The 26,917-nt window shown below is 33.7% G+C and overlaps 1 protein-coding gene and 1 long non-coding RNA gene across 6 annotated transcripts; one reads left to right on the forward strand and one right to left on the reverse strand.

The window, feature by feature from the left end:
- On the forward strand, positions 1 to 15,451 carry LOC138316166 (uncharacterized). 5 transcript variants are annotated; one of them, XM_069257720.1, is made up of 3 exons: positions 1 to 119; positions 11,290 to 12,523; positions 13,068 to 15,451. In XM_069257720.1, exons 1-3 carry the CDS (start codon positions 75 to 77, stop codon positions 13,910 to 13,912), a joined length of 2,124 nt encoding a protein of 707 aa, XP_069113821.1. In that variant the 5' UTR covers positions 1 to 74; the 3' UTR covers positions 13,913 to 15,451. The 5 variants fall into 5 exon arrangements, with proteins under 5 accessions (XP_069113821.1, XP_069113823.1, XP_069113824.1 ...); XM_069257722.1 differs by lacking the exon at positions 1 to 119 and adding an exon at positions 630 to 1,051; XM_069257723.1 differs by lacking the exon at positions 1 to 119 and adding an exon at positions 3,311 to 3,330.
- A 2,209-nt stretch (positions 15,452 to 17,660) lies between these two features.
- On the reverse strand, positions 17,661 to 18,989 carry LOC138316167 (uncharacterized). The gene is made up of 2 exons (XR_011207600.1): positions 18,197 to 18,989; positions 17,661 to 17,777 (listed from the first exon to the last, which is right to left on the reverse strand). It is a non-coding gene; the product is annotated as an uncharacterized lncRNA (long non-coding RNA).
- Between the last annotated feature and the right edge of the window lie 7,928 nt (positions 18,990 to 26,917).

Raw genomic sequence — 26,917 nt, forward strand, 5'->3', positions numbered from 1 at the left:
CCCCCTCCCAAAGACGAACAGACCCGGTATTTGGTTTAGTCCACGTGGTTGAATATGGCGGAAGGATCGACAATATGAATTCCCATGAATCTTTCGAATCGAGGGGCGTCATTAATGTAGTAAGTTTCATCAACAATACTACAAAAACAAAACTAATGAAAATACTAAATCTTCCTTTATCCAAACATTACTTTTAAATATTTGAATATGTATTATAACATATTGCATCACAGTGGGACACGATCATTACCTAATTCATATGTTTTATATGTTTCTTTGTCTGAGAAATGTTATTGTTCAAACAAATAGATATACAGTAATAAGTCTGTCTTAGGTTTAAATTTAAGTTGTTTTTCTGGAATTAATTACTGCATAACAAAAACAGGTTGCTGTATTTTTATTCAATTACATCATAATCTTTCAGGGACATTTATTGATTGAATGAAATAACAATTTTTGTGTTTATTGCAGACTAGTTCAATGTACACTGTATTTGAAAATAATAATAATAAGATCTGTAATGATAAAATTTTGAAACTATACTACTTTCCCTACATTTTGAAATATGCTCTTAATCATACTTTATATATTCTTTCAACAAAATTATGTATATTAGACTAACGCTTCTAGTATCACAAATCTTTTATGAGAGTTGCCTCTTCTTAATTATTGGTAGTTTTCATTGGTTCCGTTTTGAGAATTGTTTTTGAGATCATCTAAATCTCGCCCGCAACGAGAAGTCTCGTTGAGATAGAGACTTTGTTTTCCCATGTCGCACTATTTGCTTTCTTCATGTCACAAATTTAATTTAAAAGGAAAGCTTAAATGACTATATAAAGCTGTTAAATATATATCTACTTACATTCACAAATTTTAAATAAAACGATAGGAAATTCTCCCAAGATGCAGTGCGCGCATCGATGACGACGTTACACGTGATATATTAATGCAAAAATATAAGAATACTGTTGTTGATTAAAATAGACTGGTTCTTGGAAATGGACTGGTGGAGATTCAAGGAAAATCCAGTTTATACTATGGCGCAGTGAGGGTAACTATTACTTCTGCGTGATTGTCAGTAAACTGGCCAGTATAGATTATCAGTAGTGACTATTAATACGTATATTATGCTTGTAATGAAATAGAAGAAATAAAAGATAAATAAATGTATATTTGATAAAGCACGATAATTGATCATCAAGCTACTATATCTGGTACAATTGATGCTATGCATTAGTATGCTGAGCCATTTTTATTCCGTTTTATAAAACAAATAAGTCTCCAGTGGAGGATTCTGTATACAAGATTTAACATAACATTTTCATTTCACTTTATTGAACGCAGTGCTTTCCAATTTGATGACCTGCTTAGCGTTCATTACTGAATTCATTGATATAACTCTTATAGTATACATGTACAGCAGTTATTTACCGAAATTTGGTGCCACAAGATATATGGTATTAAATAGAAATCTTTTGTCAAGCATGTTCTCTCTTATTGTGCAGCAATTATTTTTGTGTTTTGCAGTATTCGTTTCAAAATTTCGTGACACAAGAATTATAGTCTTATATAGAAATCTTACATTTGATCAATCATGTTTAAATGATTTGAGTCGAACCTGAAGTAAATAATCACAAGTTATTACAATTCTCCCTATCATCTAATTAGTTAAGATATAGAATTGTACAAAATAAAGAATTCTAGCTAGTATGATAAAGGATCACTAAAAGAACATATGAGAAGGAAAACATTTAAAAGCTGTGTAAAATTTAGAAGTTATTTACACATTTAAATTTGTCTTTCACGACCCGTTAGATATAACCGACGAAACATCACTTGGAGAAAAAATATATATCACATGACCTGTGAAAATCTGTCACGTGTCATGTAGGTTTGATGTAATTATTTATTGGTCACTTTAATATGTATGACATGTACACATTACATAATTCATGTACATGTATGTTACTTCACTGTAGTCAGTATAGACACACAAACAAACTACTGTTTGGGTAATATGCTTTTCTATATTTATCGAATTTAATTAAAGAATTTCAAGCTTGAAAATTTTGTTTCTTTATAATTATATCTTGAAATAAAGATAACTTCGAGTTCACACCAAGAATAATTCTAATTATAGAATGTATGTACAGGAATTCCCTGTGATTATAAATAGTAATATAGTATTACAGGGGATTTATTAATAGAATGTTGATATATATATAGTAACACGGAAATACCCTTTATCTAAAATAGCTTTTTTTCTGTGCACGCTTACCACAAGTGAACACGACTGACTCCATTGTTACTAGTGGCCCATACTTACCCATAATGCATTGCGACGGAAATAAATAGCCATTTGGATTTTAAAATCACATCATGTGAATAAACCATTCCCTAGGTATTCAATGTAGAAATGAACAAAATGAACATCAAGTAATATCTTTTTCGTGTAATATTTGGTGTTAGATATAGCTAACAGTAAGTTACTGATGTGTCGCAGTACCATCGTCAGTAACATTGGTATAACAGTGCATTTAAATAAATAGATGCCACATCCGGTATTACGTGTTGGAGGGGTGGTCTCGAAACCAATACTGACCGCAGGGAACAAATAATGGAATAGATAAGATGATTTTGGATAAATTTTGTGACTAGTTCGATAATAAATGGACTATTTGTTACTCCTCCAATCTTTACTCACTTGGTGACAAAACAATTCTAATAATAATAAAAATAATCCTAAGGGATACTAAATGTATATATTGGGAATACCATTGATATGCAACTATAACAAAAGAAAAGAAAAGGGAAAATTCATTATACTGTACTTATTGTTTTCACTTTCACTGCCAATAATCTGGCAACTGAAATCAAAACAATATTGACTTACAAATATAAAAAGAAATGTTTTTATTACAATTACTGTATTGTAATAAAATCTTTTCCTTTGTATGGTACTTTTATAATGATAATTGTACATACAATGCTGTACCAGTTAAATTTGTTGTATATAATCTGCAAAAGGAGGAGCACGTTACAAAAGTATAATTGCAAGTGAGAATATATTTTCTAGTAGATATGATTAGGTGTAGCTAATGCATTAAGCCGTGACTATATATATGGTCTAGGCAAATGAGCATTCTTCTAGATTTTAGTTTTCTTTCTACACGAATAAGCATTTTACTTACTGTACGCAGGATTATCGATATTGTGCATATCAGAAAGAAATCAACCTTCTATACAACCTATTTTTTTGCAAATGGAGACCATATTAGATTATCTGAGCATGCCCAGTATTACTTGGGACATGGCGAGAATTCATACATTGTAAGATGTTTTAATAATTATATGTTGAATTGTAAATCTATAATTTGTAGTTAACTTTTATTATAGTGCGCCTGTTTTGTTTAGGAATATAGTTATATCGGTATATCATTATCATGTTAAAGGGTCACTAAATATTATACCACTTACCAAACAACTCTAAATACGCTTCGCAAAATCTATTTCATTGCCTATGTTCTATGATTTTGTTTTTTGATAAATCTCTTATAATATAATTGGGAATATATATACTAAATGAATAATACATGCATCACTTACTATTTTCTATGAATGATGACGGACTCTTGATTACTGAAAATATTCGAATAATAAAGAAATGGTTTGTCTAACTGAAGATTTGATTATTCGGATCGATAAGCAACAATATGTATATATGATATACTAATACTATGTGTGTTTTATGCCAAATCATTCGTAATTTTCTATACAACTGTGCAACTTATAAAGCAAATTTAAGATTCCTTCATAGTTTTAAACTGTTTCTGTTTTAGATATCCTTAAAATATTTTTCACATGTATGTTATATATACCAATGTATCATAGTGAATAGGCAGAATAACCCTATGCATTAAAATCATGTGTTTAAGCCATTTTTTCATATTAAGTTTGATGCTTGACGAATCCTACGAAATGGTCATTCTGTTTGCTGCTGACTCATTACTCAGGGTTTAGTGAAAACTGAAAGATTTTATATTTAGAGTATACTCTACCACCAACATAAATACTGATCGACAATTACAATAAATATATGACGTCATGCATGTGTACACCAGATGGATAGTTTCACTATCCAATGAAACAGTTGAACTGTTTGATAGTTAACTATCCAACTGTGAGTTTTGGCATTAAATACGAGAACAACCAAAGAAATATGAAACGCTTTCTTTAATTTATTATCGTAGAAATATCAATATTGTTGCAACTATATTAATGCATACATATGAACATGGCTGTATACGTTAATTCAAAGTTATTAAACATGATGTTACCTTTCCAAATTTTGGTTGATCAACCTGAGTCGTGGGGCTTCCTGACCATGCGTTGTGCCATCTTCGATATTCCATGGGTTATTATCACTTTCGTTACATCCACCCTGGAATATGTCGTAACACAATTAAAGATTCTGTGTGTGACAACTAATTTGGTCCTTTGATGAACATAAAACTAATCAAATCATAGTGTATTACGCTTACTTACAAAGTCGGTCTCTGTGATTGGTCAGTTTTTTCTCCTTAGTTCAGGAATGGATGAAGAGCAATATTTGGATTTGATATCATGGTTACCTTGAAAACTTACGTTTTGCACAAGTTATTTTTATATTAAAGGAAATATTTTATAAGCTTTTCTTTAGAAGTTAATATATTCTTACAGGAGATATGTTATATTTTATATAAACTATATTATATAATTTGTAACATATTTTACTATGTATTTTATTTTTTATAATGATATTATCATATATTGTATAATTTGGATGTATAATTGACAACTTGGCTATACACCCAATGTGCGGTAAATATGAATTAGAATTTAAACATGTTCAGGTATGGTGATCAGCGTACTAGTTGTGTACATGTCGTCTCCGTTCCGTAAACTTTATAATCATTGTATTTACCACAAGCAAAACAAAATAAAAACGAAGTATGCAATTAATCACACATGTATTGCTATCGTTAGCAATACATACGTATATTATAAACAAGACTTACGTGTACTAGGCCTAACCCATGTACAAGTGTTTGTTTGGTGACTATTTAAGCGATGGGTAATATTACGGAATGAATATAAAAACGAAAACACGTTGTAAAAACGAAACTCAAAAGGAGGAACCGAAAGCGCTACAACACCTACAAAATACTTCGATTTAGAATGATAGATTTGCTCCAATATTTATGCCAAAGTTGTGCAATGTAACAGTTTTGAGTATGAGTTACTAATAATGTGGCTCGCTTTTTACCGTTCCGTAAATTCTACAAACCGCTACCAATGATAGATACAGATACAGATATTCTTTATTTCCTCATTTTTATGAGATTACAACAGCAAGGAACATAGAAAAAAATGCAGTGTAGAATCAGTTCATGTGAAATACTTGAACGTTAATATTTACAAGTTCGAGCAACGTTGCTACGTTATGTCTGGTTTACTTATTGTTCATATTCTAGTTGTTTCTTAGATTCGTCACTGTCTTTTATAAATATTCATCAATTTTTGCATACATTTTAGGTATCAATTTTGAGATGTATTTCATCATTTCTGTCCAGTTTTCGTCTGACAAATCGATATCTTGTGATCGCCTGCCAAGGATAAATTTTGTTTGATCAGTTTCACTCATGTTCGTAAATGTAACATAGTCATTAACATGAAGAAAATTAACAATGATCTCCAGGATTAGATCCCTCTCAGCAAACAGAATATGGCATTCTATCAGAAAATGTACTACTATATCAGTTACCGTTTTACCACATAATTTGCAAATAACAGGAACAACTTCCCAGACAAAGGATAAGTGTATAAGGTCACTCATCTGCCATGTATCCTTCACACTTAATTTAGAGATCGGCGGCGAACATCAAAAACGACTAACCGTATCTTTGCTGTACTAACGATTTAATAACGCAGCTTGTAAAAACAAAGCACCGGGTAGCGGCCTGATTAGTGATATTAATTATCTTGATGATATCAAGCAAGCAACACAAGCTGTCATAATCCCTATTGTCCGGCGAAGGGCCGTCACGAGACAGCTAGGTGTGACAGCATGCCGCGGGGTGTGGGCGAACACCTGATCTGTACAGGTAAATTTTTATTCGAATCATCGAGTGTCAGTTACCTATGATTCTATAACAAATGGTCCATGAAAAAAGTTCGATACATCGAGAACTTTGATTCATAAAACTTCGATTCATACATGGGTTAGTTAGTAATGTTATATAGTGAAAAAAATTCGGGACCAAACATAAAAATCGATACAGCGAGAAATTCAATTCATCGAAGTTCGAATCATCGAGGTTTGACTGTATTAACATATTGTTATAAGTCGTTTCGGCCTGTAACGTACAAAAAAACCCGTGTAATAATACGTATCAGAAAGGGTTTCTGAAAAGGCTGATAATGATTGACAACTATGACTATGTCTTGACAAAATTTGAACCACTGACTAATCACAGGCCTATTGAGATATCGTATGATGATTACAGAGGAGCGACACCCAACATCAACGCCGATATATATTTATCGTTTTCCGATGAAACGATTCCATTTGATTTGATGGACATCAAAGTGTCAAACTACCATGTCTCATCTAAATCCACAAGTTGGTACACAAAAAGTTTTCGTTATGCCATAACATAGTCCATGGATAGATATACTAGTAACCCTAGGAGTTTAGAAGATTGTCAGAAATAGGACTTTGAGTGTGTGTCTGACGTCATATTTTCTCTTGCTTTTGAATAGACATCATGTGATTGGCTGAATTGGACAGAGTCGTAGTTAATGTATGTATTTCAACCGATTGGAGGGATTTCAAGGAATGCAACCACAGTCGAATTTGTTGTTTAGTTTGAAAGATGTTGAACTTTGCTTAACAAACTTTGTCATCATATAAATCTTTTAGAAACCGTTCGCCATCCCCAAAATAATACATGTATGTAATATATACTTTCGCATTGTGAGGTCGATGATGTTTTGGAATAAATGCCAGTCCCCGCCAGAGAGAATGCTGTTTTGCTTCAAATATGATTTATTTCCTCACAGTTGACAAGATATGTCATGGGGCATGGTTCCTTCACTGTTTTTTCAGCTTTTCAGTTGTTTTTTCCCTGTTTAGGTCAGAATGAGAAGTTTTGTATGTCGAGTAATCCACCACTCTATTAGCGTATTTGTTCTTAGTTACTTAGCCCAGCTAATTTTTAGTGAGTAGAGCAATATATTCTGATTTATCCAAGGAATGCTTCTTGTTACCTATACTCTCCAGGGCGTGGAGTATAGGACTACTGAAGTATGATACCAAACGCCTTCTGTGCGACCAAAGCAATTAGGGCAATGCATTTCTTTAGGTATTTTGCTTCATTAGTGCATCCTGTTACGTGTTGGATTAATAGAGGGGGTTTCTGTCGAAGAATTTTTTCAGTCGGACCTATTGTAATGCCCTTTATCTATATTATGTTATTTGTTCTTCAGTACCGCTGTCGTCACAGTTTTTCCTGCATATTCTGTTGCTTTGTAACATATTATTTTAAAAGAATTTATCTTGAGGTAAGTGATGATAGCCATAGGTATTAAACTCGTCTGACAATATATGTCAATAGATTGCATATTGTCAGACGAGTTGAATACCTATGATGATAGCATGTCGAGCAGTTTTGAAGTGGTTTCTGGTTAGTCAGGCCTAGGATATATATCATTAGTGTTGTTGGTTGTAAGGTTGGATATTGGTTTGAGTATTCCTTCTCAGGTAGTAACAGTCGTTATAGGCTTACTTTATATTAAATGTAAATTAAGTAAAGTTGGCGTGTACATTAAATGTGTCTTTGGGAGAATTGTTATTTTATATACGGATTGCTAGTTTTGTAAATTGTCTATGTCCTGTGATGTTGTAAATTCCTTGTCGTCTTTGACAAGAAGTTTTGCTTCGGCTGTTTTATATAGTCTGTGTTACTTTTCATTCCTCTAGTTGGCATGCTTTATGTTGAGGTCGAGTCAGTAATACCAAATGTTAGCCATTATGCATACTCATTGTTGATCAACTTAATTCTGTACAACTACACCAAACAAGTGATGTATATGCACGCAAAATACCACTAGTATATACGCAGGTCAATGCATAAGATTCCCTACGAAAGAATCTTAACAAATTTTCATGACTTCGTGCTATCCAATTTGCCGATATAATTAGACTTTTTTATATTGACAGGTTAAGGGGATATACTTAAAGTATGATCAATGTCGAGTCAATAAAAACCAGGACAGGCTGTTTTATTAAACTTGTTATGGTTACGTTGTATTCATTGATTGCCTGATTGATTGGTTTTAACTTCCTTGTTCCGATTTTAACCGGACTTCGAACACCATTATAGTGACTGTTTGGTGCTTTGTTTCTCTCTTTATCCTTATTTTTTTGGTAGCAGCTAAACACATGCCGACAATATTTCTGGTAGCAGTTAAATACATGCCGACAATATTTCTGGTAGCAGCTAAACACATGCCGACAATATTTCTGCTAGCAGCTAAACACATGCCGACAATATTTCTGGTAGCAGTTAAACACATGACGACAATATTTCTGGTAGCAGCTAAACACATGCCGACAATATTTCTGCTAGCAGCTAAACACACGCCGACAATATTTCTGGTAGCAGCTAAACACACGCCGACAATATTTCTGGTAGCAGCTAAACACATGCCGACACTATTTCTGCTAGCAGCTAAACACATGCCGACAATATTTCTGCTAGCAGCTAAACACATGCCGACAATATTTCTGGTAGCGGTTAAACACATGCCGACAATATTTCTGGTAGCAGCTAAATGCATGCCGACAATATTTCTGCTAGCAGCTAAACACATGCCGACAATATTTCCTTTACGTTAGAGTATTTTACTTCAGAACTCCTTTCCACATGATTAAACGTTGGCTAGCATTAAAGATGGGGAAAAACAGCTAACAGTTATTATTACTAATGTCGTTAAAATTATGACCAAGGGGAGCTAACTTTCATGAAAACCAAATTCTCCATCGTGAGTGAAACTGAATGCTCTGTGTAAGACAGTAGATGAGACAGGTAGATCGATGCTTTGACGCACATATACATGTATATTAAAAAATGAATAACGGTACACTGTGGTTGACTATGACTTTGAAGTTGGGTGTCGCGCTCTACATAATCTTCAAACGAAGTAGGCTTGTAGGCTTGTGATTGGTCAGTTTTCTCCTGAAATTCCTTCACTTTTTTACGAGATTGATAGTAACTAACTGGAATATTTAGGACCGCCTAACCGTGAAATGAAAATATATGTATATCTGTATGATGCAAAATGGATTATACTAAAATGGTTATGTAACAATACCTTCCTATTGGTTCGTTTAAACCAAATACAAAACGAAATAGTATTTCGATAAAACGAAATAGTATTTCGATAAAACGAAATGATATTTCGATAAAACGAAATAACACTTCGTTAAAACTATATTATAAATGAATAAAATGAAATATTATTTCGATAAAACGAAATACTATTTTATTTTCTAAAACGAAATAACATTTTCATAAAACGAAAATAAAATAAGTGTGAGGCATGTCAGTCAGAGGGCTCCGTCCATTAGCCATACTATCAATATTGGTTATAAATTAGTCATAGAATCTAAATCTCCGGTGAAACACATTAAATATATACCATGAGGTATAAATTCCGATACAGTTCTCTGATCCGTATAGTAAGATCAATGAAGATTTAAATTTCAGTTTTATTATAGGAAGATCAATTAAGAGTACAATTATTTTAACTATGAAACACATTTAAATTCGAATATAAATTATTTATGTCACAGAACTTATTTGACGGTGATGTGCCACAGACTCAAACAGTACATGTCCATTCAAAGGGTAACAGAAACGTGTAAAATAATTTAATACTAATTAATAAATGGTACGATGGTATACGTAATGGTGGTGCATGTATGTATACTGACCAGTGGTCAAGCATTTTCACTAGACAATACCTCTGGTTACATCAGTACATTCCATGGAGTGTAACGTAGTATTTGTGGCGAGGGTCACCAGGTCACGATTGGTTGACCTCAGTAGGGGTTTTCCAAACAGAACACGTCATATGATATATATATTGGCTATTCAGAAGAGTAGGACACGTCTGATTTGGCTGAAGGGTCTGCCGGACCTGCCACTTGGACATGTGTACCCGGGTTTGTAAATAATGTTTCTTCAGTATACAGATATGTTCCATGGAATATATGTCCAATTTAAAGATATACAGGCAAATATAATGTCATGATATTGATGCTGGGATATTGCTATATCTATTTTTAGATGTGTATGAAGTTAAAGTTGGAAGGATTTCTAATTTCTTTGTGTGTTTTTACCGTTAAATTAGCAAAATATTTCTATGGTGTATCATTAGTAAAACATGCTGTTTTAAACTGAAATTGAAATGTTAAGATTCTAGGTTATATCAAAAAGGCGCGTTCGCCTAAGTAGAAAAATGTATACATGTATCATATATAGTTTTATTGTGAAAGACCAACGTGATATGATAAATATTCTGCATTGATATGTTTAATGTTATAAGAAAACACTCCTTATTATACAGAAATTCTAACTTAAACCTTTAAACACCAATCACAATAATCAAAGTCACTTTCAGTTTCGAAATCCATTGATCTCCTTTCACTATTCAGTATCTTGTATCAGAAACTTGTATCGCTCAATTTTATTACACGCTTGCGTCGAAGATTATTTTTATTGGGAAATATTCCAAAACAGTACTAAATATAAACTTTATTTATTTTACATCGATTGCGAAACAAGTCATACAATTTACATAAATCACTCTCGATGGCGTGGGAAGGAAACTGGAGTGCTCGGGGAAAACCCACATGACCGGGTAGGTCACCCCCGACCTTTTCACGTCCGTGTCAGGGATCGAACCCTGGCCGACTTGGTGAAAGGTGAGTGGCTTAACCACTACAACACCCGATCACCCAGTTAATCAGTATTAGCAAGGGCATCCTCGATACTCCAGGGGTTCCGATCACTTACGATCTCTACACCCCTAAACCCGCTTAATCTGCTTTATTATAAGACTTCCCCCTAATAATATGTATATGTAATATGAAAAATGACCTTGTAATATAGGCAGGTTTATCGGACTAGCAGGCAGTGCTTTTTGTTGTTGATAGCTTAACGTATTTTCTTATTTCTTTAACAGGGCAACAATGACTCTAGGATGTCGAGTGGAGAGATAGGCGAGGGCCACGAGGAGAACGGTCAAGGTCGCGATGTGAATGACGGAACAAATATTATAGTACCGTTGGCAATCTCCCTGATTCTGGGCAAAGAGTTCGGGTCTAGGCGAGAATTTGACCTGAGGTATAAATTTCGGGAGGCGCGGGAAAACCAACGGAAACTCATCGAGGGAACGGAAATACAAGAATGTGGCCCAGGAGGAGAAGGATTCAGAACCAAATTTGGAAGAACAATCTATTTCAAAACACTCGAAAAGTTGGTAGTTTTGAGTACCATGTATGATTCACAACGCCCAAACTCTTTTTCCCTGTCGGAGGTAACTGGGAGGGCAATATATTATAGACTGAAACTGTTAACGTATGGTTTACCTCGTAAAATGCCCATCTTTTCTGTGTGTAAACAGGAAGGGGAAGACTGGTTCTTGTCACACCAACTCCTTCTGCAAGGAAATAACGAGGAGCTCGGGCTGATTCCAGGAGACACTGTAGCCGGCATCCAGAACGGAGCCGATGGCGAATCCTTGGTAATGTGTTTGCCCTGCTCGACATGGCCACCGACGTCCTTCAGTATGGTACAGAGGCCTCGCAGGAGTGGATGGCCTCCGCAGGACATCATAAATAAAATGGTGAGAAAGGGATGCTTCGTTGTACCGTCTGACGATGTACAGGACAACGAAATGGTATTCATGCTGTCATTTGCCGTTCCCGAGATGGAGCTCATGAGGTCTCTAAATCAAACACAGATTAATATCTACGGCTACTGGCTGACCATTCTGGAGCAAAAAGTTCCCCAATCTCTGAAACCATATCTCACCGATACGGTAGTGAAGCACTGCCTGTTCTGGATTTTACAGGATTACCCACAAGATACATGGATTGAGTTGAATGTCACTAGGTGTATGAAGTTGCTCTTGGCTAAGCTCATAGAGGTGACAAGAAATCGTTCGTGTCCAAACTTCTTCGTCAAACGTTACGACTTATTTATGAATATGACACCTATTTACCAGGTAAATCTCCTTAATTTTCTCCAAACTATAGAGCAAACAGGAAATGAATACTTTCTACGGCTGGAACCGTTTTGTCAGCACGCTGATCATTTTCACGACATTGCATCGTCATTCCCTCAAATGTGCATCAGAGATCACGAAGAGGAGCGAAGACTGGATTTTGCTTTCTTTCAAGAAGTTTTCCACACATGTGAGTACTGAAATGGCTAGATTTACTGGAACGTGCATTTATAAATAAGTAACTTATCTGATTCTTTTGTAGCTTCACTTATGATGTCAACTAACTTTTGTCCATCGTTGGAATATGTGCATAATATAAAGCGTTTTTTAATTAATAGAACGGAAAACTTGCTAAAATTTATAGTTGCTATTTCATCTTATCGGTAACCGTTTCCTTAATCAGTCAATACGAAATGTTTTTTGTTCTACATCTGACAGGGAAACTTTCAAACTCAACTTTGAACTCTAACCCCATGGCAATGTGTATGTAATGCTTTCCTATGGAGAATTTTCAGTTAAATGATTACTTTTTAAGGAGGATTCATGAAATTGGGCCCTGGACAAAGTCTCTTCATATTCGATTTTCAAAGTCACCAAAGTCACGCACAAAGTAAATCTTGTATTGTAAGATACATAAGTTATGCCTTTTCCGGAAATACTTTTAAAGTGGTCTATTTGTTTGTGAGTCAACGTTTTACCGTCTCGCATTCATTTCTGATTTTTTTTTATTTCAGACATTGAAATGCGTCGGCTGTTCGAACATGCTGTGAAGTCATCGACTCCATTTGATCTGGATGTATTCAAGATAATACTACAGAAGTTAGACGAACGGTCGAGCCCCTTATTGGATGAAAACATCAAGAGAGTATTGAAGGCATATCTTTCCTTACTGATGGCTTGTCACCAGTGCAAATATATAACAAACGTCGGAGACAAACGTTCCACCGATATCGACCGTATCAAAGAATTATTAAAAGAAGGACAAAATGCTGATGTTTCGTCTGCCAAACTGAAGAAGGCGACTTTATGCCTTTTCCAAGAGGAACCCCAAGAGTGTATTGCTATTATCGAGGAGCTTACTGACAGCGCTGGTCACGTCATTGATCTGGATACAAGATGGTCACCTTCAGGTTGGAAGGAAAATCATCAGAATGATCGAGCCTACGAGTTATCTGCCTGTAACAAAGCGCTTTCACGTGCAGAAAAATCCTGCAAGTTCATGGCACTCCCTTTAGATATTACATGGAATGAATTCCACATTGTTCCAGATGTCATTCAGCGTGAATTGGAAGCTGTGAGGATGGGTCGCATCACTTGTAACCCGTTTGTATACTCTCGCTTACTACGAATTTTTAGTAAACATAAGTTGGGTGAGAATATAGAGAACTTAGTAAAAGAATTCAGCCAATTAGTAGAAAAATACATTGGTATTACGAACGTTCCGCATGTATATTACAACTGGCTTGGCTATTGTTTGAAGCTTGTTGGGAATATCCCAGAGGCACGGCAATGCTTTGAGAAATCTTTAAACATCAAGGGTTCTGATAATGCTGCAGAAAAACACTTAACGATGCTTTAAAAATGAAATTTAAACACATTATTTTTTTTCAAAGTAAATCATCCTGTCAAATGAAAATTGCTGAGTTAATTTGCGATCTGAATTGTGGACATATTCTTGCTGAACATTTTGTTGAATATATTTTCCTTGTCATTACGGAAAATATATACATTGCAATTTGCAGTACAAATAGGACCAAATTGCAGGTCGCAAATTCAGTAAGTTAACAAAAGAAAAACAACAACAACAACAACAACAAAACAATCAGAAGAAGTCCACGAGACCATGCCACCGTGAAGAGCAGAGTCTCGTGCATTTCAGAATACAACGAGATGGAAATCGAAAAGCCAGATCTGGGTGCACATATTGTAATATGCAAAGTATGCATTATGTTGGATAATAACCAGAAAGGAGAGTGGATTTTTATTCTAGACGATACGACAGTAATTTGTTTATTGAAATGACTTATTGGTTTTATCAAAGCCATTTTGAGAACATTTTCAATTTTAAGAATCAAATGAAACAATAAGACTTATTTTCTTTCAAAGCCATCCGTAAATCATAGTAAAATAAATACATATATACGGTTACTGGAAATTGATCAACTACAGAAGCGTGTTAGTGATACATTATTTATTTATGTATGATAAATCATTTATCTTGTATTTACGGCAATTGAATATATATTTAATCAGTATTAATTGTTAACGAAATGCCTAATCATGGTGGAACACTCAATATAACGAGTGAAAATGTATTGATTTATTTCATTTCCTGATTTAAAACCACATTATGTCAAAGGATAATTTCCTGTGAGGTAGTTAACCTAATTATAAGCCTATTGCTGCTTGAAGCAGAAGTGGCACATCTTGTACAACATATACATGCAGAATGTGCCCTGGGGATATCAGTGTGCATTTTCGGAGACTTTCTCTATATGCAATCTAATACAAGTATACATATGTTATGGCATTGTAGAAAAAAAGTATGCCGTATTGTCGAAACCCACGACAGGTGACTTTTAGGACGTCATCAGTGTTTGGTTGCTAAATTCATATAATATTAACTTATACAAGTAAAGTTCAGAAGATTGCTTTAAGAATTTCGTCTTGCACTGTAATACAGTCATGTCGATACAGATGTTAACTTTAGTTGTGTTAAAATGATAAAATCATGATGATTTGGCTTGAAATTTGTGAAAATATGCGTATTTTGTCGTTAGAAATTGGTTTTAATTTTGTAAAAATATTCCCAAAAGTATGAAAAAACTGCTTGTATACTTTTTTGCGTACTCCTCAATACCTGCATCCTCTGTCTTTGTGTGTTTGTGGAAATCTGCTGTATCTATATCTATAATGCACACTTTTCGTAGTGATTCAACATAAATGTTAAAAATAAAAGTTATTGGAATTTATATTATCAATTTAAGAAAAGATAAATAACAACTACTGATACTGACATTGATAATATTGGTGAATAATAGTGAGTGAGTTTACATGTTAATATGTGTTTATATATTCAATTATCCAACTGATTGAAAATAAACTTATCTGAAGCGCATTCCAGAATGTCGGCTCCCCTTTCCAGCAAAAGCGCCATTGTTATCCTGAGATAGCATGGACAGGCTGTAAAGCTGATGTCCTTGGTCCTCCTACGTTTTTACCAATGCCTGTGTTCCTTAACTCTGAAGAATGAGCTTCTTTAAGGATCGGGAGTTGTATGAACTGCAAGAACAAATATATATGTATCTTGCGAGAATATACAATATATCAATCTTGCGAGAATATACAATCTATCAATCTTGCGAGAATATACAATATATTAATCTTGCGAGAATATACAATATATTGATCTTGCGAGAATATACAATATATCAATCTTGCGAGAATATACAATATACCAATCCTTGCGAGAATAAACAATATATCAATCTTGCGAGAATATACAATATATTAATCTTGCGAGAATATACAATATATCAATCTTGCGAGAATATACAATATATCAATCTTGCGAGAATATCCAATATATCAATCTTGCGAGAATATACAATATATTAATCTTGCGAGAATATCCAATATATCAATCTTGCGAGAATATACAATATATTGATCTTGCGAGAATATACAATATATCAATCTTGCGAGAATATACAATATATCAATCTTGCGAGAATATGCAATATATCAATCTTGCGAGAATATACAATATATTAATCTTGCGAGAATATACAATATATTGATCTTGCGAGAATATACAATATATCAATCTTGCGAGAATATACAATATATCAATCTTGCGAGAATATACAATATATTAATTTTGCGAGAATATCCAATATATCAATTTTGCGAGAATATACAATATATTAATCTTGCGAGAATATCCAATATATTAATCTTGCGAGAATATACAATATATCAATCTTGCGAGAATATACAATATATCAATCTTGCGAGAATATACAATATACCAATCCTTGCGAGAATATACAATATATCAATCTTGCGAGAATATACAATATACCAATCCTTGCGAGAATATACAATATATTAATCTTGTGAGAATATCCAATATATCAATCTTGCGAGAATATACAATATATCAATCTTGCGAGAATATACAATATATTAATCTTGCGAGAATATACAATATATCAATCTTGCGTTGCTGGATGTATGAGCTTCATGTCTGCCTCCTCTTGTGAAATAATTTAACCATCCATATACGTGAAATATCCAAATGAACATGCACACTACTATCCGCAATTCCATCTCTTGTCAAACTCTATCTGTTTACTCGAAAGATACAAACATTTTGCATTACTTGCTGATTCATCGAAATGTTTCCGCTTCGTATGACACAATACTGTAAACGTGGAAGTGAGGGGAACATTTTCGCTAATTACGCGAAGGTCGCTTGATCGCGGAAATTTCCCCCGAACGTAATATTTTGTATACAAAAATGTATGTATATACTTTGTTGTTAAAAGGATGGAGGTATGTCTATCGCTAAAATAACAACACCGTGAAAGTTTTATGTATGAAAATCGCGAAATGAAGCACTCGCGAAAATATCCGCGTTTACAGTAGACTACTTCGTTGTTTTTCCAAAGCCGTTTTGTTCGATCGGTTTGTTTGAGAGATGCATCGATATCATATTAATCAAACATAATATGCGTTTCATCAAAGGAAGTACGTTTTATATACTAATCGAAAAAAAAAATTAAAGTTAGGATTCAAAAGTAATACCAACAATTAAACGCTTTCATTATGAGAGTCATAAGGAAATGTACCAAAGCGTAAGATCAATATAAAGGAATATTAATAAATTATGAACCGACAGACCTATCTTAAGACAACTTCGAATATTAACTCCCTTGCTTTCAATATTATGAAGTTGTAGAAAAATAACGATACGTTCTGTTCGAAATTTCTGCTCATTAAGACAAATGTTTAATCAAAAGGCATCATCGCTAATCCAGTGGTTTCTGTTACTATCTATATATCCACCCCTGGAATATGTCATAACAAAACTGAAAACGGTTCAGGAGGATAACTGACCAAATATCACAGGACTGCACAGACTCTCATTGATGATATTGAAGATAGCGACGTCCAATTTCAAAATCACACAGTGAACCATCTAATGTCTCACACAGAGCCTTCAGTTTTACTATGACATATTTCGTGGGGATTCAGTGATATAATGACAGTGATAGTAACCCCTGGAGTATCAAGGATACTCATAAGGAAAACAAACAAGTCAGTTGTAAATTGATAATTATTCATTTTATTATTTCTGGCTTTTACAACGAATGGTGTTTAATTATACACTTGTTTCACTTAACACGTACTCACAAACTTCAAAATCGAAAATCCGATCTCTGGAAACAGAGCAAAATAATGATGAAAAGAATTGCAAATGTGTATTAAAAATCAGAGAATATTTCAACTGCTGCGTACCATATTGACGTTTCTGTGTCTTATCGGGTAGTTATTAATCAATTTATTTCATCCTTATATTTGTCTAAGTTATTTGCATAGATTGTTTTTGTATATTAAGATAAATATCCATCAATACAAATGATAATGTGATAATATTAAATAAGTTTTTCAGTAAATTATTTTCAACAACCAAACTTTGGGAGAGCAATAGAGTGTGGCAAATTGTCGTCGTTTTTCTTAAGAATAGCATTTGGTAGACATGAACTTATAAAGAGTTTCAATGTTTACAAATTTACTATTTGAATGTACAGACTGAAGAACGTGACAGGAATTGTATTGGGAATATCGTGATACATACTCGTGACCGTTGTCATGGACACTGATCCAGCCATGGAAGAGCTGGTTGTTCTGGGTTGTTGTGTAGTTTAGGTCGCCATCATATTTGTTTAGAAATCCAGTATCGCGGCAGTCGTGTCTAACGTGATCTATGTATCAACAAAATAATTTTTATGATTTTTGTAAGTTGAAAAGATAAAACTCCATATCTCTAATTTCCCTTTTTTGTAACAAACTGCACTGTTGATATCCTCGATAATCCAGGGGTTGCTATCATTCTCGTCATGTCCACCCTGAATAGGTCATAGCATAACGCTCTGTGTGCGACAACAGATGGGTATGTAATTTGGTATATTGATAACATCAACATAATTGAATAACGGTGCACTGTAGTTGACTGTGTGGCTTTGAAGTTATTCTTCACTGTCTTTGTAATATCCGAAGGAAGCATCTGCAGGCCTGTAATTGGTCATTTTTCCCTCCTGAACTGCCTTCAGTTTTACAATGACATATTTCAGGGGTGGTTATAACGACAGTGCTAGTAACCTTTGGAGTATCAAGGATGGACTACTGATATCCGGGCAAAATTTATGCTTTCATTATATACATGTACAATTCTTTCTAGATAACTGTTTTTCATTTCGGAAAACTGAGATGAAGATTTTATTCGTGTTTGTATTCACATATTCTTTTCTTATAACGTTTTCAAGGAAATTGAATCCCGCTATTTACAGTCGTACAGTTTCTACCCTATACGTGACAGAAAGAGTTTATTTCTGTAATTTCTCATCGCCATTGAAATACGTGAAACTTAATCCCAATTACAATGGTTTGGTTGTAGTATGTCTTGGTTACACTAAATACAGACACTGGTTTAGTTGTAGTATGTCTTGGTTATACTAAATACAGACAATGGTTTGGTTGTAGTATGTCTTGTTTACACTAAATACAGACAATGGTATGTCTTGGTTATACTAAATACAGACAATGGTTTGGTTGTAGTATGTCTTGGTTACACTAAATACAGACAATGGTTTAGTTGTAGTATGTCTTGGTTACACTAAATACAGACAATGGTTTGGTTGTAGTATGTCTTGGTTACACTAAATACAGACAATGGTTTGGTTGTAGTATGTCTTGGTTACACTAAATACAGACAATGGTTTGGTTGTAGTATGTCTTGGTTACACTAAATACAGACAATGGTTTGGTTGTAGTATGTCTTGGTTACACTAAATACAGACAATGGTTTAGTTGTAGTATGTCTTGGTTACACTAAATACAGACAATGGTTTGGTTGTAGTATGTCTTGGTTACACTAAATACAGACAATGGTTTAGTTGTAGTATGTCTTGGTTACACTAAATACAGACAATGGTTTGGTTGTAGTATGTCTTGGTTACACTAAATACAGACAATGGTTTGGTTGTAGTATGTCTTGTTTACACTAAATACAGACAATGGTTTAGTTGTAGTATGTCTTGGTTACACTAAATACAGACAATGGTTTGGTTGTAGTATGTCTTGTTTACACTAAATACAGACAATGGTTTGGTTGTAGTATGTCTTGTTTACACTAAATACAGACAATGGTTTGGTTGTAGTATGTCTTGGTTACACTAAATACAGACAATGGTTTGGTTGTAGTATGTCTTGTTACACTAAATACAGACAATGGTTTAGTTGTAGTATGTCTTGTTACACTAAATACAGACAATGGTTTGGTTGTAGTATGTCTTGATTACACTAAATACAGACAATGGTTTGGTTGTAGTATGTCTTGGTTACACTAAATACAGACAATGGTTTAGTTGTAGTATGTCTTGGTTACACTAAATACAGACAATGGTTTGGTTGTAGTATGTCTTGGTTACACTAAATACAGACAATGGTTTGGTTGTAGTATGTCTTGTTTACACTAAATACAGACAATGGTTTAGTTGTAGTATGTCTTGTTACACTAAATACAGACAATGGTTTGGTTGTAGTATGTCTTGGTTACACTAAATACAGACAATGGTTTGGTTGTAGTATGTCTTGGTTACACTAAATACAGACAATGGTTTGGTTGTAGTATGTCTTGGTTACACTAAATACAGACAATGGTTTAGTTGTAGTATGTTTGTTACACTAAATACAGACAATGGTTTGTTGTAGTATGTCTTGGTTACACTAAATACAGACAATGGTTTGGTTGTAGTATGTCTTGGTTACACTAAATACAGACAATGGTTTGGTTGTAGTATGTCTTGGTTACACTAAATACAGACAATGGTTTAGTTGTAGTATGTCTTGTTTACACTAAATACAGACAATGGTTTGGTTGTAGTATGTCTTGGTTACACTAAATACAGACAATGGTTTGGTTGTAGTATGTCTTGTTTACACTAAATACAGACAATGGTTTGGTTGTAGTATGTCTTGGTTACACTAAATACAGACAATGGTTTGGTTGTAGTATGTCTTGGTTACACTAAATACAGACAATGGTTTGGTTGTAGTATGTCTTGGTTACACTAAATACAGACAATGGTTTAGTTGTAGTATGTCTTGGTTACACTAAATACAGACAATGGTTTAGTTGTAGTATGTCTTGTTTACACTAAATACAGACAATGGTTTGGTTGTAGTATGTCTTGTTTACACTAAATACAGACAATGGTTTGGTTGTAGTATGTCTTGGTTACACTAAATACAGACAATGGTTTGGTTGTAGTATATCTTGGTTACACTAAATACAGACAATGGTTTAGTTGTAGTATGTCTTGTTTACACTAAATACAGACAATGGTTTAGTTGTAGTATGTCTTGTTTACACTAAATACAGACAATGGTTTAGTTGTAGTATGTCTTGGTTACACTAAATACAGACAATGGTTTGGTTGTAGTATGTTTGGTTACACTAAATACAGACAATGGTTTAGTTGTAGTATGTCTTGGTTACACTAAATACAGACAATGGTTTGGTTGTAGTATGTCTTGTTTACACTAAATACAGACAATGGTTTGGTTGTAGTATGTCTTGTTTACACTAAATACAGACAATGGTTTAGTTGTAGTATGTCTTGTTTACACTAAATACAGACAATGGTTTGGTTGTAGTATGTCTTGTTTACACTAAATACAGACAATGGTTTGGTTGTAGTATGTCTTGTTTACACTAAATACAGACAATGGTTTGGTTGTAGTATGTCTTGTTTACACTAAATACAGACAATGGTTTGGTTGTAGTATGTCTTGTTTACACTAAATACAGACAATGGTTTGGTTGTTAGTATGTCTTGTTTACACTAAATACAGACAATGGTTTGGTTGTAGTATGTCTTGTTTACACTAAATACAGACAATGGTTTGGTTGTAGTATGTCTTGTTTACACTAAATACAGACAATGGTTTGGTTGTAGTATGTCTTGGTTAACTAAATACAGAAATACAGACAATGGTTTGGTTGTAGTATGTCTTGTTTACACTAAATACAGACAATGGTTTGGTTGTAGTATGTCTTGGTTAACTAAATACAGACAATGGTTTGTTGTAGTATGTCTTGTTACTAAATACAGACAATGGTTTGTTGTAGTATGTTTTATAACTAAATACAGACAATGGTTTGGTTGTAGTATGTCTTGTTTACACTAAATACAGACAATGGTTTGGTTGTAGTATGTCTTGTTTACACTAAATACAGACAATGGTTTGGTTGTAGTATGTCTTGTTTACACTAAATACAGACAATGGTTTAGTTGTAGTATGTCTTGGTTACACTAAATACAGACAATGGTTTGGTTGTAGTATGTCTTGGTTACACTAAATACAGACAATGGTTTGGTTGTAGTATGTCTTGGTTACACTAAATACAGACAATGGTTTGGTTGTAGTATGTCTTGTGTTTACACTAAATACAGACAATGGTTTGGTTGTAGTATGTCTTGTTTACACTAAATACAGACAATGGTTTAGTTGTAGTATGTCTTGTTTACACTAAATACAGACAATGGTTTGGTTGTAGTATGTCTTGTTTACACTAAATACAGACAATGGTTTGGTTGTAGTATGTCTTGTTTACACTAAATACAGACAATGGTTTAGTTGTAGTATGTCTTGGTTACACTAAATACAGACAATGGTTTAGTTGTAGTATGTCTTGTTTACACTAAATACAGACAATGGTTTGGTTGTAGTATGTCTTGTTTACACTAAATACAGACAATGGTTTGTTGTAGTATGTCTTGTTTACACTAAATACAGACAATGGTTTAGTTGTAGTATGTCTTGTTTACACTAAATACAGACAATGGTTTTGGTTGTAGTATGTCTTGTTTACACTAAATACAGACAATGGTTTGTTGTAGTATGTCTTGTTAACTTACAGACATGGTTTAAGTTGTAGTATGTTTGGTTAACTAAATACAGACAATGGTTTAGTGTAGTATGTCTTGTTTACACTAAATACAGACAATGGTTTAGTTGTAGTATGTCTTGTTTACACTAAATACAGACAATGGTTTGGTTGTAGTATGTCTTGGTTACACTAAATACAGACAATGGTTTAGTTGTGTAGTATGTCTTGTTTAACTAAATAAGACAATGGTTTGTTGTAGTATGTCTTGTTTACACTAAATACAGACAATGGTTTAGTTGTAGTATGTCTTGTTTACACTAAATACAGACAATGGTTTGGTTGTAGTATGTCTTGTTAACTAAATACAGACAATGGTTTGTTGTAGTATGTCTTGTTTACACTAAATACAGACAATGGTTTGGTTGTAGTATGTCTTGTTTACACTAAATACAGACAATGGTTTAGTTGTAGTATGTCTTGTTTACACTAAATACAGACAATGGTTTGTTGTAGTATGTCTTGTTTACACTAAATACAGACAATGGTTTGTTGTAGTATGTCTTGTTTACACTAAATACAGACAATGGTTTAGTTGTAGTATGTCTTGTTTACACTAAATACAGACAATGGGTTGTAGTATGTCTTGTTAGTAAATAAGACAATGGTTTAGTTTTGTTACACTAAATACAGACAATGGTTTAGTTGTAGTATGTCTTGTTTACATAAATACAGACAATGGTTTAGTTGTAGTATGTCTTGTTTACACTAAATACAGACAATGGTTTGGTTGTAGTATGTCTTGTTTACACTAAATACAGACAATGGTTTAGTTGTAGTATGTCTTGTTTACACTAAATACAGACAATGGTTTAGTTGTAGTATGTCTTGTTTACACTAAATACAGACAATGGTTTAGTTGTAGTATGTCTTGTTTACACTAAATACAGACAATGGTTTGGTTGTAGTATGTCTTGTTTACACTAAATACAGACAATGGTTTGGTTGTAGTATGTCTTGGTTACACTAAATACAGACAATGGTTTGGTTGTAGTATGTCTTGATTACACTAAATACAGACAATGGTTTAGTTGTAGTATGTATTGGTTACACTAAATACAGACAATGGTTTGGTTGTAGTATGTCTTGGTTACACTAAATACAGACAAATGGTTTAGTTGAGTATGTCTTGATTACACTAAATACAGACAATGGTTTGGTTGTAGTATGTCTTATTACACTAAATACAGACAATGGTTTGGTTGTAGTATGTCTTGTTTACACTAAATACAGACAATGGTTTGGTTGTAGTATGTCTTGGTTACACTAAATACAGACAATGGTTTAGTTGTAGTATGTCTTGTTTACACTAAATACAGACAATGGTTTGGTTGTAGTATGTCTTGGTTACACTAAATACAGACAATGGTTTAGTTGTAGTATGTCTTGTTTACACTAAATACAGACAATGGTTTAGTTGTAGTATGTCTTGTTTATACTAAATACAGACAATGGTTTGGTTGTAGTATGTCTTGGTTACACTAAATACAGACAATGGTTTGGTTGTAGTATGTCTTGGTTACACTAAATACAGACAATGGTTTAGTTGTAGTATGTCTTGTTTACACTAAATACAGACAATGGTTTAGTTGTAGTATGTCTTGTTTACACTAAATACAGACAATGGTTTAGTTGTAGTATGTCTTGTTTACACTAAATACAGACAATGGTTTGGTTGTAGTATGTCTTGGTTATACTAAATACAGACAATGGTTTAGTTGTAGTATGTCTTGTTTACACTAAATACAGACAATGGTTTAGTTGTAGTATGTCTTGGTTACACTAAATACAGACAATGGTTTGGTTGTAGTATGTCTTGTTTACACTAAATACAGACAATGGTTTGGTTGTAGTATGTCTTGTTTACACTAAATACAGACAATGGTTTGGTTGTAGTATGTCTTGTTTACACTAAATACAGACAATGGTTTAGTTGTAGTATGTCTTGTTTACACTAAATACAGACAATGGTTTAGTTGTAGTATGTCTTGTTTACACTAAATACAGACAATGGTTTGGTTGTAGTATGTCTTGTTTACACTAAATACAGACAATGGTTTGGTTGTAGTATGTCTTGTTTACACTAAATACAGACAATGGTTTAGTTGTAGTATGTCTTGTTTACACTAAATACAGACAATGGTTTAGTTGTAGTATGTCTTGTTTACACTAAATACAGACAATGGTTTAGTTGTAGTATGTCTTGTTTACACTAAATACAGACAATGGTTTGGTTGTAGTATGTCTTGTTTACACTAAATACAGACAATGGTTTGGTTGTAGTATGTCTTGGTTACACTAAATACAGACAATGGTTTGGTTGTAGTATGTCTTGGTTACACTAAATACAGACAATGGTTTGTTGTAGTATGTCTTGTTACACTAAATACAGACAATGGTTTGGTTGTAGTATGTCTTGGTTACACTAAATACAGACAATGGTTTGTTGTAGTATGTCTTGGTTACACTAAATACAGACAATGGTTTAGTTGTAGTATGTCTTGGTTACACTAAATACAGACAATGGTTTGGTTGTAGTATGTCTTGGTTACACTAAATACAGACAATGGTTTGGTTGTAGTATGTCTTGGTTACACTAAATACAGACAATGGTTTAGTTGTAGTATGTCTTGTTTACACTAAATACAGACAATGGTTTAGTTGTAGTATGTCTTGGTTACACTAAATACAGACAATGGTTTGTTGTAGTATGTGTAACTAAATACAGACAATGGTTTGTTGTAGTATTGTACACTAAATACAGACAATGGTTTGGTTGTAGTATGTCTTGGTTACACTAAATACAGACAATGGTTTGGTTGTAGTATGTCTTGGTTACACTAAATACAGACAATGGTTTGTTGTAGTATGTCTTGTTTACACTAAATACAGACAATGTTTGTTGTGTATGTTTTACACTAAAGACAAGTTGTTGTATTGTCTGTTACACTAAATACAGACAATGGTTTGGTTGTAGTATGTCTTGTTACACTAAATACAGACAATGGTTTGTTGTAGTATGTCTTGTTACACTAAATACAGACAATGGTTTGTTGTAGTATGTCTTGTTACACTAAATACAGACAATGGTTTGGTTGTAGTATGTCTTGTTTACACTAAATACAGACAATGGTTTGGTTGTAGTATGTCTTGTTACACTAAATACAGACAATGGTTTGTTGTAGTATGTCTTGTTTACACTAAATACAGACAATGGTTTGGTTGTAGTATGTCTTGGTTACACTAAATACAGACAATGGTTTGGTTGTAGTATGTCTTGTTTACACTAAATACAGACAATGGTTTGGTTGTAGTATGTCTTGGTTACACTAAATACAGACAATGGTTTGGTTGTAGTATGTCTTGTTTACACTAAATACAGACAATGGTTTGGTTGTAGTATGTCTTGGTTACACTAAATACAGACAATGGTTTGTTGTAGTATGTCTTGGTTACACTAAATACAGACAATGGTTTGGTTGTAGTATGTCTTGTTTACACTAAATACAGACAATGGTTAAGTTGTAGTATGTCTTGTTTCCTAAATACAGACAATCAAGTACATCTTATTACACTAAATACAGACAATGGTTTGGTGTTCGAGAGTATTCTTGTTACATGCAAAATACAGACAATGATACTTTGTATTTACAACACTGAAAACCAGGTCTGTACACTAAATCCAGACAATGGTTGTTGTAGTATTGTCTTGAACCTTTACACTAAATACAGACAATGGTTTGGTTGTAGTATGTCTTGGTTACACTAAATACAGACAATGGTTTGGTTGTAGTATGTCTTGTTTACACTAAATACAGACAATGGTTTAGTTGTAGGTGAAAATACCATTACCATCATTGAAAAGTTTGAGCTTCTGATTTTACTTCAAGATCAATATATTTAAAATAATTAATTGCGTCCCGAAAAAAATCTGTAGGCATTGTTCTATATGGAATGAAGTACTGATTGCGCATGCACTAAAAGCAAAATAAGTTATTTCGCCATAAAGTACCAAACTTTGCTGAATAGTAAAGTACCAAAAGAGCATATATCCGTATGAAAATATCCGCTAATAAAAATTTCCCAACATTTCCATGTGGGGAAATCCTTAGTTCCGCCCCACAGCCAAAACAATCTAGTACGCATGCGTAGGCACATAAAAAGTGGAATTTCCCTAACAAACATTAACTTCAACACCATGCATGGCGAACGCAACTGGCCAAATACGTGTCAGCGAACACACATGGGTCCGTTGGAACGTGGTGAAGAGCGAGACCAATTCTTCAAACAACGATAATTTATAAATTAGCGGTCAAGTTCTCGATCGCGATCGACTGCACGTATACG

This window comes from Argopecten irradians, chromosome 2 (assembly GCF_041381155.1).
Source record: "Argopecten irradians isolate NY chromosome 2, Ai_NY, whole genome shotgun sequence".
NCBI classification, from domain to species: Eukaryota; Metazoa; Mollusca; class Bivalvia; order Pectinida; family Pectinidae; genus Argopecten; species Argopecten irradians.